Here is a 14,908-nt window from a genome sequence, read left to right on the forward strand (position 1 = left end):
GACAAATGGAAACCATCAAAAACAATAGTGTTCTAATATATAGGAAAAAAAATGCAAATAAAAAGTTCCAAGTGTGTCCAAATCCATAAGAGTATAATAGAAAAAAGTTCTTGCTTGTCCAGAAACTTCCAACAGCAAAGTGTACCACCACCTTAGGTTAAGAGGACTCTTACCAGGACAACTGGACCCTTTAGGTGACAAAGGCTTGAAAATTAATACATCATATGCGGCAGACATGATATCCCCTCCAAATCTCCACATATAATCACCAAGATTGATAGATCATCTGTAGCAGACCTGATATCACCTCCACATCTCACCATATGATCAAGGCATCACATTCAGTGATATGAGATAACCCTCCGTAAACCTGGGCAGAAGAGAATGCAGTCACATCACAGCCCTCCACAGTCGTACGATCAGATGAGTGCCTGCAACACTCAGTGTCGTAAGAGTCAGTCACTGTGAGTGTTACACGCGCTCATCTGATCATACGACTGTGTGGAGGACTGTGAGGTAACTGCATTCTCTTTTGCCCAGGTTACGGATGGTTATCTCCTATCACTGCATGCGATGCCTTGATAATGATATGGGGAAATGTGGAGGTGACATCAGGTCCGCTATAGATGATTTATTTTCTTGCTGATTATATGTGGAGATTTAGAGGTGATATCATGTCCACTGAAGATGATGCATTACAAGCCTTTGCTGTTTTTCTACTGTCCAGTCAGTAAACTGAGTGAGCAGAAATGATACAATAATCCACATTTTTAACACATACATAAATGTGAGAAGCTTACAGTGTGCAGTCAAACCAGAGTAAGCAATTTTAGTACAGCAGAGTAGCCTGCAAAACTTCGTAAAACAAAAAGGCAGGGATGGAGTTCAGCTTTCAGGCTGAGCTGTTTGACAGAGCAGTGTAGGGCTGGGTGGACAGAAAAGCAAATACAAATCTCACTTGGTAGGTAAAACCATATTTCATCTGTGTATTTAGCCGTTAGCCTGGAGCTCAGGTTTAATAAGTATGGTTAACTGTTGGTTTCTAAAATGTATTATATAAAGGAATGTTTACAGTAAAACAAATTACATATATATTTGCCTTCCAAATGTGGTCAAGCTTGAAAACACAAAAAGGCATATAAAAGAAAAAAATCTGCACAACATTATGCATCTGGATTGCAGTACTGGATTCAGAGCCAGCTCACAAATCCCTCTCATACCACTTATAACATGCCACAAAATAGCAGGGGAGCTTTAAAGTCTACCACTACGCAGTATATACCTCCCTATAGCAATTCTAGAAGATTGGCAAAGACAGTACAATGTGGAACAAATTTTCAGATACGTTTTGAATTCTGCTTTGAAACATAAATAAATAATGAAACATCTATGTGTAATAAACATGTTTTAATGGGTCATTCTTGGAAGATCTTCAAGATCAAAATACAAGTTCACAAAATTAACACCGCTTCACCTTCCATGCAGTGTCTAGAGGGACCATAACCCCGAAGTGCTATACGCTCCATCTTCTTTGCCGATATTCTTTCAGCTCTTAGACAAATGTACTTGCCATGTTGGGATTAGGCATAATGCAAAAACACTCTTCCTTATGGTAATTCAATGCATCACTAAAGGAGCAGTCTATCCATAACATCGATTTCAGTTTTTGGATGGACTGTGGTGATTTGATTTACGTAGATCATGCATCACTGAGAGACTCTGTCCAGAAATAAGAGGACCAATTAGAATCCAGAGCAAAGAATGGCAGTCAGCTACCCTACCAAAGAATATCTCATAACTAGTGTCCTCCAAAACAGAGCCAGCATGTGGTTCAACTCACCAGCATCTTTCTTTTGCTATACGTTATAGATGGACTGACCCTTTAAAACAGATGTGTACTGAATACTGCTTAAAAACAGGGAGTGGATGTCTTGACAGGAAGGACTATTGGATAATGAGGTGGAGGTTCCAGCACCACATCCTGAGCTTCACTTGCCCTGCTGTGACACAAGCAGCAGTTACTGTTTTCCTTTGTATACGATGGCAAAGTTTTCCCAGAACATTCCATATACTGACTGGCCAGTATATATTCAAACAGGAAGGTTGTGAAATGGCGACGCCTGATTGTCCAAGAACCTTGTGACACATGCGGTGTCACCAGGAAAACAGCCAACAGAAAGTTCCACATGTCTGTAATTACTAGGAGGAAATGAGATGCTAATATATTCCACTACTAGTAAGAAGCCTGGAAAATCGCACGTCGGTAAAACAGCTAGAATAGGACATTTCAATAACAGGCTACCCTAAGTCATATTAGACTGAAAGCAAGTATCTATTGCTAAACTTCTGTAAAATAACTAAAACCTCTTTTCTGCCAGAGAGACTTACCAAATTACTGTGTAGACAATTGCAAAGTCTTTCTGGCAGCAAAAAGGTTAACAGACCAAGCCAAGTTTCAAGTTGGCCCGTTGGTGCCTTCTCCCCCCCCACCCCCACATTAACCCTTTCAGTCCTGAAGCAGCTGAGGTGTTTGCCCAGCCTGCTATGAGTATATAAAATGTGAGGATTTGGAGGTACGGGCATCAAAGTGCAGAAAATCCCCGGCCTGCCGCTCCCTCAGCTTCCTGCATTCTTGATGTCAGGCTGGAAGGGGATGCTAGTTCTCTAGGAAGGCCACGTAGTCAGTGAGTCTCGCCAGCTGCTGTTCGTTGGGGATCAGAGACAGGGGAGCAGAATCTGTGTGGAAAGCAGAATAAACCATCAATCTGACCTCCCGCCCAAAATGTACATAGCATTACCATTCTACACATCCCCCCTCCACTAAGACCTGCAGTGCTTTAGGAAATTATGAACAGAACATTTAATGCCTTTCTCCCTCCAGCTCAGACAGTGTGTGAGAGAAAAATTGTGGGTTATTTTTAGAAGTGGCTTAATGGAAGGAAAAAGGCGGATGTGACCTCATTCTTAGTGATTCTGAGAAACTGTCTGTCTTTCTTTTAAATAAAGAGCAACGTTTGCCAAGTTTTTTATTAGCTGCACAAAGCAGGCAGTCAAAAACAAAGCTTGCAAAAGCAATGATGGTAATTAAGAAATTCATAACTAAAGTCACATGCTAGAATAACTGTGTAGATCTAGAAAAAGACAGAAATTCAGAGGAAGGTGAAAGATAAAAAAGGTAGAATATTGAGCCCACAAATTACAAACATTGCACCTAAATCACCACCTACCTGGTTTCTTCGGCATTACCATACGTGTGGCAGAATCAGCCTGCCAACCTTGTTCTAGAACTCCTAAAAGGGGAAAGAAAAGTAGTTATGGAGTGTCACAGATTTTTGACTGTGGACAATCTGAGGCCCCATGTACATGGGACACTTCTGAACGATGGAAACTGACTGCTGTAAAACGTAGGTTAAAAAAAACATCTGTTTAGCTGCATTTGCATAATGCGTTTAGAAGCGTTTTTTAAAGATAAGCACAGGAGAACCTCCTAAGTGCCCAGAATGCACTGAAAAGTGGTAAATTATTAACGATTTCAGACTGTTTCCGAGAAATACAGAGAGTAGAAGCAGAGACAGCAGTATGTGTTGACATTAACTTAGGTGTGAGTTGCTCATTAACATTTCTTTTGTTTCCAAGGGTGGGAAAGGTGCCTGGTGGAGTGACTCATTAAGGTCACCTGGCAGGGGGTCTGGATGAGGAATTTGAGGTGTGAAGGGTCATTAACATATCTTTTGTTTCCAAGGGTGGGAGAGGTCTGAGGTATGAATTGGTCATTACAATGTGTGACAAGCTTGGTAGGAACATCCTGTGTTCAGTGTTTTGTCCATCTGAGCACCTTGAAAACTCTTTCCATGCATTTTTCATGATGAAAAAAGGCTCTGGACAGCATTGGGAACTGGAAAAGTTAAAAAAAATTTCAAACTCAAGCGCTTATAAATGCGATTTGCCACGTTTACAAGCATTTTGCGTTTGAAACACTGATAAAATTGATTGCTGAACACAAGTTTTCGGTGTTAAAAAAACCACTGTAAACTCAAATGCCTGTAAACGAAGATGTGTACATGGACACATAGGAAACATTAGGGTGAGTTCAGGGGCTGCTGAAAAAAATGCTGAACAGCTCCTAAACATGCGTTTATCAGCTGCAGTGTACATGAGCCCTAAAGCTACACGCACACACTGCCTGTGGCCTTGTCAATTCCCTCTGGACAGACACCCTCCATTGAAAAATTTAAGGAGATGTGCAGAAAATTGTCAGGCAAACTGTAGCTGCATCAAATCTGATGCAGCTGCTGTTTGGGTACTTTGACAGCCGGCGGGGCAGACTGTCATTTGCAACAGCAGATTCATTCATCTGTGCAGTATAGCTGTAATAGTCCGCAGACTGAAGTAAAAAAAATCTAAAAAGGTGTATGGCCAGTTTTAGTCTGACTCTGAAGTGACCTATTCTGAGACATAGTGAAAAGACAAAGGAATGTCATAAATACCCTCAAAATGCTGGATTCGCATCAAAGGGGTTGATTTACTAAAACTGGAAAGTGCAAAATCTGGTGCAGCTCTACATAGAAAAAAGTCGTCTTCCAGGTTATTTATATTATATCAAAGCGTAAAGTGATATTAAAGGCAATTAATAAAAAAAAAAAAAGTTATACTTCCCTGCTTTGTGAAGTGGTTTTGCATAGAGTAGCCCCGATCCTCTTCTTTTTGGGATCCCCCATTGGTGCTCCTTGCCAATCCCTTGCCCACAGAGCAAGCAGCCTGCTATGGGGGCACCCAAGCAGGCTCACTCCCGAGCCGCTGCTCTGCGTGTTTATTCGCACAAAAATCCACGCCTCAGCTTCGCCCCCTCTCTCTCCTGATTGGCTAAATGGCAGTGATTGACAGCAGCAGGAGCCAATTACTCCCACCACTGTCTCAACCAATGAGGAGAGAGAGTCCCTATAGAGCTGAGGCTCTCGTGAACATCGCTGGATCGAGAGGGGGCTCAAGTTAAGTATTAGGGGGACTGCTGAACACAGCAGTTTTTTTTACTTTCATGAATAGAATGCATGAACTTAAAAAAACCTTGAGCCTTTACAACCACTTTAATTCAACAAGCGGAAATTAGAAGCCGATTGGCTACTATGCACAGCTGCACCAGATTTTGCACACTCCAGTTTTAGTAAATCAACCCCATTGTGCTGCAGTAATGTAAAGCATCTTACACATTGCAGTGCCATTTATTTTGAATGGCACCCCAATGTACCTGCACTGCAACACATTGCAATAAATTACAGTTTAGTGCAGTGGTCTCCAAACTGCGGCCCGGGGGCCAGATGAGGCCCTTTGCTTGCATTAATCCAGCCCCTGGGGCACTTTTACTCCCACTTATACCAACAATAGGGCATAATTCCTGCTACCGACATCAATAACGGGACACTATTCCTCCCACTGACACCAACGATGGGGCACTATTCCTTTCATTAACACCAACACTGAGGCAATATTTCTCCCACTGACAACAACAATGGGGCATTATTCCTCCCACTGACACCAGCAATGGGAGACTATTCCTTCCACTAATGCCAACACTGGGGCACTATTTCTCCCACTGACACCAACGATGGGGAACTGTTCCGCCCACTGACACCAACGATGGGGAACTGTTCCGCCCACTGACACCAACGATGGGGCGCTATTACTTGCCCTAATACCAAAGATGCACTGTTTACTCCCACTGATGCCAGGACAATTTCTCTCCCAATGGCCACAGTTTGGCCCCCTAAAGTCTGAAGGACAGTAAACTGGCCCTTTGTTTAGAAAGTTTGGAGACCCCTGGCCTAGTGACCTGTGAGGAAGGAGGCGCTGGCATGACATAAAGCTTATTGAAAGCCTGCTGAAGTCTGCTAGCACCTTGTTTAAAGTTACAGTCAGCACTCCCATTAAGACTAGTGTTTAACATTTACAAACTGGAGCTGAAATGTGCTTTAAAGGTTTTAAGAAATCTGTTTGAAGCTTCTCAAAAGCTTGGTGTTCAAACTGCTCTTTTACAGGCTGAAGCCTGTGTGAACACAGTCCACCTCAGCAGAGCAGCTTTCAGATATAGATTTCATATTAGTTCTTGGCTCTCCCATAGACAATCACACAACAAAGGCTCAAAAGAAGTTTGGGAACTTCATGCACAGGGCTGATCTAAGGGCATGCTCCCACAAATTAATTGCCAGTATTCCAAAATTCAGTTTGTGTGATTCCTGGGTGCTTTTACTTTGACATTCTTTAGCTCTATATTGGTTACATTATAGAACACACAGCATTACAAATAAGTGCTAAATGTACTTATTCATATTTTATATGTATAGCTCTGTGAAAAACAAATTGATAGATAGTTCTAAAAAAACAACTTAAGGTGTCCAAAACCTTAGAAAGTCAGATCTCTAAAATTAGTCTCCCCACAATACATCCAGGTGTGACCCCCGACCCAACAGTCCATACACAACATCAGACTGCCGAGGACTCCTGAACAACATGCAGCCCAGCCGGTTAAAATCTAGGTCCCTCTCTCTCCCGACAAGAAACAGATTAAAAGAATATTGAGATTTGGTAACACCGACATGTCTCCTATTGATTCCTGTGAAGTAGAGCTGCATTAAAGTGGAATTCCAGCTGCCCCCTCCTAGCATCTATGCTACGTAATTCATGTACGAAAGATTTATATACTTACCTTCAGTCTGCTCCAGTCACGTGATCCAGCTCCTGTGACAGCCATCACAGCTCCAGGGAAAAGGAAGGAGTGTTGACAACGGATGGCTTGCCACTGAAGCCTATGGGTAATGTCACTGCTCTAGGCTTTACTAGTCGTTATCAAAGTGCTCTCTCCTCTCCCTTGCAGATGCCGCTGGCTGACACAGGGGAGATCACGACTGGAACGGAGCAGCCCAAAAATAGAGTATATACATTGTTCTTACACTTATATACTTTAATATACGGCTAGGGAATATGCACTTGTGTCACCTAGGGGCTAAAAATATGTACAGGAAGTATTATTAGGGGGAAAACAAACCCAATAACGATGTTAAACATATAAAAAGGAATCTCAAAATTATTTCTAGGAGTACATAAAAAAAGCATCTCTCTTCCTGTACATAGTGCACAAATGAATGCTCTCAGAATGCTCAGTAGATGTGGAAAAGATAATTAGGTACCATTTACTGTGGTGATGACATCATTAGATGGGATTCCAAAACAGATATAAAATGATTCCAGTGCTTTAAAACTACAGAGCTGTAGAAAGGGCATTTCCTAGAGAATACACATGCTCATAGAAGTGAGAACCGACATTTTCACACTGGTGAGAATAATTTGATAATACAGTCATGTTCTTAGGCTTTTGTTATTCACAACCCACCTTTTACAGCTTCCTCAACAGGAAGTCCAACAAATGCTGCTAAATCATCTGCACAAATTGATGTGTACGCTTGTGCTACAAGTCCAAAGGCTCGCCGTCGTGTTGCATCTGAGGAAGGGAAAGAAAAAGACATGTACCTGTGGCTAGTACAGAACCCATTCACTCCTATGCAATAATGCAGCTCTGCTTACAAGGCATCTTAAAAAACAAAAGCACGGCAAGATAAAACAATATAATATGCATTGTCTCAATGCCTCCTTTGCTGCACAAGTGCATGTTAAATTAGATTTTAAAAGACAAAACTAGAGGGCAGGTCCTGGCATCAGTGTGTCAATACGTTAAAGCAAACCTTGGGCCAGTGGAGCAGCAGAATCAGAGAGATGACAGCAAATTAATACTACTTACTATTACTTCCATCCCTGCAGAGCCACCCAGAGTACTCCTACATTTTCTGCACTTCCTGGCTATGAACAGTATTACCTGCAACTTCGTCTACCCCAAAATGCAATGTCCAATATGCCTGAGAAACCAGGCTGAGCATGAGCACTGGAAAAGTGTGTATTTTCCTTTGAAAATAGCAGCTATCGGAAAGTCATTATTTGATTATTTCAGGGGTGTGCCAGGGACAGAAGTGAAGGTAAGTATGTATGTGTTGACAGATTATGCCACTAGCGGTCTGATCCTGGTCACCTTCATTAAATCAGCAGGATTGCAGTTACCCAGGAATTCAAAATCAAACAGAGAAACGTCTGAATATTGGTTATTAAAAAGTGACATTAAAGTGTCTCTCTTTTTTTTTTTTAAACATTAAACATGTCATACTTACCTGCTGTGTGCAATGGTTTTGCATACAGTGCCCCTTGTCTTCCTCTTCTGAGGTCCCCCACTGGCACTTTTGTCTCCTTCCTTCAAATACCCCCTAGCAAGCCATGTGTTGGGGTACTTGTGCGGATTTGCTCCTGAGCCACACTGTTTGCATCTGCTGACACACAGTGCGGCTGGACCCCGCCCCCAGTCACTGGATTTTGACAGCAGCAGGAGCCAATGAAAATGGAGAAAGAGCATCTCAGCTCTCGGGCACAACGCTGGACTGAGATCGGGCTCAGGAAGGTATTTGGCATTCAGGGGAGAGCTGCACCTAAAGGGTTTTTTACCTTAAAACAGAGACCTTTAGCCTTTACAACCACTTAAACCCCACCACAACACCAAACACTGTTTAATGATTTCCAGTGATAGCCTTTGCCATAGATTTAGCAGGAAAAGTAAGAGAAGATTGCTGGAGTTTTAAATTACTGGACTGCCACAATAAGTTCAGACAGAATATAAAGCCACCCTGATACCTTAATTATTTATTTATAAGTAGATTTCTTTTTTGTTTTTAATAAGAAAATGGATTCTTTATACAAAAAGATCTCAAACATTTACAGACACTAATTTGCAGTTTGTATTTTATAATTCTTTAAACTAGATCAGGTAAAGTTATCTCCTAGATTGTAAGCTCCAAAGGAGCAGGGCCCTCTAATCCCTCTTGTATTGAACTGTATTGTCTGCCACTATAATGTAAAGCGCTGAGCAAACCCTTGGCGCTATATAAATCCTGTATAATAATAATAATGTTTTCTGTTCAATATGTAAGCCAAAGGTTCCCTCTAGTGGCCAAAATTGAATATATGTTTTAAAACTCAAATCATTAAAAAGTATACATACTGTATCTTACACTGCTCGAGCATGGAGTTACATAACTTTTCTTTCCGCTGCATCACCATTGCGCAAAGCACATATAAAAACAACTGCATTACGTTACAGTCACTAAAACAAATATTAAATGCATTTTTAAATGCAACTAATTATATTTCAAAATTAATTCTTTTACTTTAGCTTCCTAAAAAAATATAACTCAGAAGTTAATAGAAATGTTTGGGATTAAAAAAATAAACATTCATACTAACCTAGGTGGATGCAGCATCAATTTGATGCTGTATCTGTCCCCCACTGCCTCTAAGCCTGAGAACTGAGCGATCAAAGACCACTGATCGCTCAGTTTAGTCTTCAGTTTGCAGAGAGCCGGTAACTGTCAGTCTCCGGCTCTCTGCTCTGCCCCTCCAGCACTCACTGGAGCGCCGGGCTGTAGAAGAGGTAGGAGTGGTTGGCTCAGGCTCTCAGTGGCTCAGAGTCAGCTGCTGGTCCAGGTATCTGGGTGGATCCTGACACTAAAGGTAGGCTCTCCAGAGTCTAGACAGGCTGATTGATATCAGCAGTGAGCTTTTCCTTTAAGGTGAGAAGGGACTAAAGGAACCATTGCATAGACCAACAGAGACGTCACGTCTCATTCCATCACTTATCAAAAATAAATCATAATAATCATTTCAAGATAGTGGGCAGAGCAATGTTAATTATTTTTTGTTTGTCAACTATTTTCATAATCGATTAGTTGGTCAGCCGATTAGTTGGCCTGCATACAGAATGCATTATTTTTTTTATTTTTTACATTATCAGGAAATACAGTGCAGCACACATACAGCTCAGTACACCATCCGTACATGCCAATATACACAGTGCAGCACGCATACAGCTCAGTACACCGTCCTTTCATTTCAGTAAGTGTATGAGAACTTGTTAATGTGTGAGGAGCAATGCCTCGTGGGACATGTAGTCCGGGGCAGGAGAAGGAAGTGATTCTGAAGACAGAAGGTTTTTTACCTTGCTATAGGGGCACTCTATACTATACTCTGTGGTTTGCTATAGAGGCACCCTAAACGCAGGAGGAGCCAGAAGTGCCGGTGGACCCCAGAAGACCCCAGGAGGACTGCTCTGTGCAAAACCATTACAGTGCAGGCAAGTATGATAAGTTGTTTGTTTAAAAAAAAAAAACATTATTACAACCATGTTAAGGGCTCTGTGCAATGCTGATCATATATATATATATACAGTCATGGCCGAAATTGTTGGCACCCTTGATATTTCTCCAGGAAATCATGTATTTCTCACGAAACGTATTGCATTAACACATGTTTTGCTATACACATGTTTATTCCCTTTGTGTGTATTGGGACAAAACAAAAAAAGGGAGGAAAGAAAGCAAATTCGACATAATGTCACACAAACCTCCAAAAATGGGCTGGACAAAAGTATTGGCACCCTTTCACAACTGCGGATAAATAAGAATGTTACAAGCATGTGATGCTCCTGTAAACTCACCTGGGGCAAGTAACAGGTGTGGGCAATATAGAAATCACACCTGAAAGCAGATAAAAAGGAGAGACGTTCACTTAACCTTTGCATTGTGTGTCTGTCTGTGCCACACTAAGCATGGACAACAGAAAGAGGAGACGAGAACTGTCTGAGGACCTGAGAACCAAAATTGTGGCAAAATATCAACAATCTCAAGGTTACAAGTCCATCTCCAGAGAACTAGATTTGCCTTTGTCCACAGTGCGCAACATTATCAAGAAGTTTGCAACCCATGGCACTGTAGCTAATCTCCCTGGTCGTGGACGGATGAGGAAAATTGATGAAAGATTGCAACGCAGAATAGTCCGGATGGTGGATAAGCAGCCCCAAACATGTTCCAAAGACATTCAAGCTGTCCTGCAGGCTCAGGGAGCATCAGTGTCAGCGCAAACTATCCGTCGACATTTAAATGAAATGAAACGCTATGGCAGGAGACCCAGGAGGACCCCACTGCTGACACAGAGACATAAAAAAGCAAGACTACAGTTTGCCAAAATGTACTTGAGTAAGCCAAAAGCCTTCTGGGAAAACGTCTTGTGGACAGATGAGACCAAGATAGAGCTTTTCGGTAAAGCACATCATTCTACTGTTTACCGAAAACGGAATGAGGCCTACAAAGAACAAAACACAGTACCTACGGTAAAATATGGTGGAGGTTCAATGATGTTTTGGGGTTGTTTTGCTGCCTCTGGCACTGGGTGCCTTGACTGTGTGCAAGGCATCATGAAATCTGAGGATTACCAAAGGATTTTGGGTCGCACTGTAGGGCCCAGTGTCAGAAAGCTGGGTTTGCGTCCAAGATCCTGGGTCTTCCAGCAGGACAATGACCCCAAACATACGTCAAAAAGCACTCAGAAATGGATGGCAAAGAAGCGCTGGAGAGTTCTGAAGTGGCCAGCAATGAGCCCAGATCTAAATCCCATTGAACACCTGTGGAGAGATCTTAAAATTGCTGTTGGGAAAAGGTGTCCTTCCAATAAGAGAGACCTGGAGCTGTTTGCAAAGGAAGAGTGGTCCAAAATTCCGGGTGAGAGGTGTCAGAAGCTTATTGATGGTTATAGGAAGCGACTGATTTCAGTTATGTTTTCCAAAGGGTGTGCAACCAAATATTAAGTTAAGGGTGCCAATACTTTTGTCCAGCCCATTTTTGGGGTTTTGTGTGACATTATGTCATATTTGCTTTTCTGCCTCTGTTTTATATTTGTTCCAATACATACAAAGGGAATAAACATGTGTATAGCAAAACATGTGTTAATGCAATACCTTTTTTGTGTGAAATACTTGATTTTCAGGAAAAATATCAAGGGTGCCAACAATTTCGGCCATGACTGTATATATATATATATATATATATATATATATATATATATATATATATATATATATATATATATTATTACTTTTACTGTTTCCCCACTCTAAATTAACACCTTATAATAGTGATTATCTGCTGTTATTGTACTATAAAAGGCTGATTTTTGTTTTTTTAACCCCATCATGACAGGCGATTAAAAAAAAAACATGGTGCTGCTACTAAATGTCTTTCACTTGCATTTAAAAATGAAAGTTACTTCTGAGTAAAAACTAAATACACTTTCCAGAAATTTGTTTGATTGAGAAAAGTTTTCTATTCTAGATTGTAAGCTCCAAGCAGGGCCCTCTTAACCTTCTTGTATTGAACTGTATCATTGCTGTATTGTCTCCCGTTATATTGTAAAGCGCTGAGCAAACTGTTGGAGCTATATAAATCCTGTATAATAATAATATTCTGCTCCATTAGAATTTTCTCCATCAATCTGGTGAAAAATGTCAATTTGGCCCCTAAAATGATTAGAAAATTAAACAAATGTTCCTAAAATTAAAATTTTCTAAGGGAAAATATGTTTGTGTATGGGCAGCATAAGTGACAGCAGGTGCAGGTAGCTTGTATCAAGCTACCTGCCTATGACAAGGGAGTCTGTAATGCATAATATTACACTTAGGTCCATATATATTTGGACACAGGCTATTCAAGCTATAGTTATATAATGGATATGGGCTGAAAGTGCACACTTTCAGGTTTAATTTGAGGGTATGTACATCCAAATTGGAGGAAGGGTTTAGGAATTACAGCTTTTAAGAGTATCCACCCCCCTTCTTCAAGGGACCAAAAGTAACTGGACAACTGAATCAAAAGCGGTTTCATGGCCAGGTGTGGGCTATTCCTTCGTTATTCCTTTGATCAAGCAGGTAAAAAAGTCTGGAGTTTATTCTAAGTGTGGTATTTGAATTTGTTATCTATTGCGGTGAACCTACATCATATGTTCAAAGGAGCTGTCCATGCAAGTGAAACAGGCCATTGTAAGGCTTCAAAAATTAAACAAATCCATCAAAGAAATAGCAACAACATTAGGAGTGGCCAAATCAACAGCTTGGTACATTCTGAGGAAAGAAGAATGCACTGGTGAGCTCAGCAACATAAAAAGGCATGGACGCCCACGGAAGACAACACTGGTGGATGATCGCAGGATCCTCTCTATGGTAAAGAAAAACCCATTCACAACATCCAGACAAGTGAAGGACACTCTCCAGGAGGTGGGCGTATCATTGTCAAAGTCTACAATCAAGAGAAGACTTCACGAGCAAATACAGAGGGTTCACCACAACATGCAAACCATTCATAAGTTTGAAGAATAGAAAAGCCAGATTAAACTGCCAAAAAACATCTAAAAATAGCCAGACCAGTTCTGGAAAAGCATTCTTTGGACGGATGAAACTAAGATTAATCTGTACCAGAATGACAGGAAAAACAAAGTGAGGAGAAGGCTTGGAACAGCCCATGATCCAAAGCACACAACGTCATCTGTAAAACATGGTGGAGGCAGTGTGATGGCATGGGCATGCATGGCTTCCAGAGGCACTGGGTCATTGGTGTTTATTGATGATGTGACAGAAGACAGAAGCAGCAAGATGAATTCTGCAGTGTTTAGAGATATACTGTCAGCCCAGATTCAGCCAAATGCAGCAAAGTTGATTGGACGGCGCTTCACAGTACAGATGGACAATGATCCAAAACACACTGCAAAACAAATCCAGTAGCTTTTGAAGGAAAAGAAGTGCAATATTCTGCAATGGCCGAGTCAATCACCTGATCTCAACAATTGAGCATGCATTTCACTTGCTGAAGGCAAAACCAAAAGGCAGAAAGATCCACAAACAAAGAACAACTGGAGACAGTTGCAGTTAGAGCCTGGCAAAGCATCAGAAAGGAGGAAACCCAGTCTTTGGTAATGTCCATGGGTTCCAGACTTCAGGCAGTCGTTGACAGTAAAGGATTCTCAACAAAATATTAAAAATAAGCATTTTATTTATGATTATATTAATCTGTCCAATTACATTTGAGCCCCTGAAAATGGAGGGATTGTGTATAAAAATGGTTGCAGTTCCTAAAATGTGTTCTTGATATCTATGTTCAACCCCTTGAAGCTGAAAGTCTGCACTTCAAACTAATTTGGATTGTTTCATTTTAATTTACTCTGGTGGCATACAGAGCCAAAAGTATTAACATTATGCCTGTGTCCAAATATATATGGACCCAACTGTATATTACAGTCTTGTCTGAAAATGTGCAAGATCTTTGAATCTGATGATATATGCCAGACCCCTAATAGTATATATCTCTTCTGTCTGTTATTCTCAGAGTGGATCAGATATTATGTTCTCTAACCATATAGCTGGTTATTTATATTTACCACTGCATAGAGATATTCAAGAAGAAATTGCCTTTTTTTTCATTTTTACATATTAACTACATTATGCACCAAACTTCTTTTTGAGGTTTTCATCCAATTAATCAAAACAATAAATCGGCCAACTAATCAATTCTGAAAATAATCAATATTTGCAGTCCTAGTGCGTTGCAGTGCATTTAAATGCAGCATGTTCCATTTTCACTCAGTGCACATACAGTATGTTGATGTAAACTAGGCCCATTGACAAGGTGTGAATGGACTCTAAATAATGTGCATTGCTCCAACCACTTTTCTGAGATGAGAAATAATTCCTTTACTTTTGGATTATGTGATCAAACTGGACATGTGAATACCTTCTGTTCTAAGGATCTACAGTGAGATGCATTAATTTAATATAGCCTTTTTGGCTCCTTTAGTCCCTTCTAACAATAACTTTCAGGATATACTTACTTTCTGGTCCCTAAACCCTTCTCTATAGAAGCCACTTTTTCCATACACTGCAATAATGATGACCAATAAGCTTGAAACAGTTTGGAATAAATGGCTCTGAAATATTAGGCAG

The 14,908-nt window shown here is 40.8% G+C and overlaps 1 protein-coding gene across 1 annotated transcript in view; it reads right to left on the reverse strand.

Annotated features, from left to right (window-relative positions):
* Positions 1-1,392: 1,392 nt before the first annotated feature.
* COPS8 (COP9 signalosome subunit 8) overlaps positions 1,393-14,908 on the reverse strand; it is a 29,017-nt gene continuing 15,501 nt past the window's right edge. Inside the window, exons 5-7 of the mRNA XM_089671663.1 lie at positions 7,385-7,492; positions 3,228-3,290; positions 1,393-2,736 (exon numbers count right to left, since the gene is read on the reverse strand). Coding sequence (XP_089527789.1) covers positions 2,657-2,736; positions 3,228-3,290; positions 7,385-7,492 — 251 coding nt within the window. The 3' untranslated portion in view covers positions 1,393-2,656. The remainder of the gene's footprint in view (positions 2,737-3,227; positions 3,291-7,384; positions 7,493-14,908) is intronic.

The sequence above is a fragment of the Staurois parvus genome, unplaced genomic scaffold, assembly GCF_062004578.1.
Source record: "Staurois parvus isolate SC_StPar_1 unplaced genomic scaffold, SC_StPar_1.0 ptg000113l, whole genome shotgun sequence".
Taxonomy (NCBI): Eukaryota; Metazoa; Chordata; class Amphibia; order Anura; family Ranidae; genus Staurois; species Staurois parvus.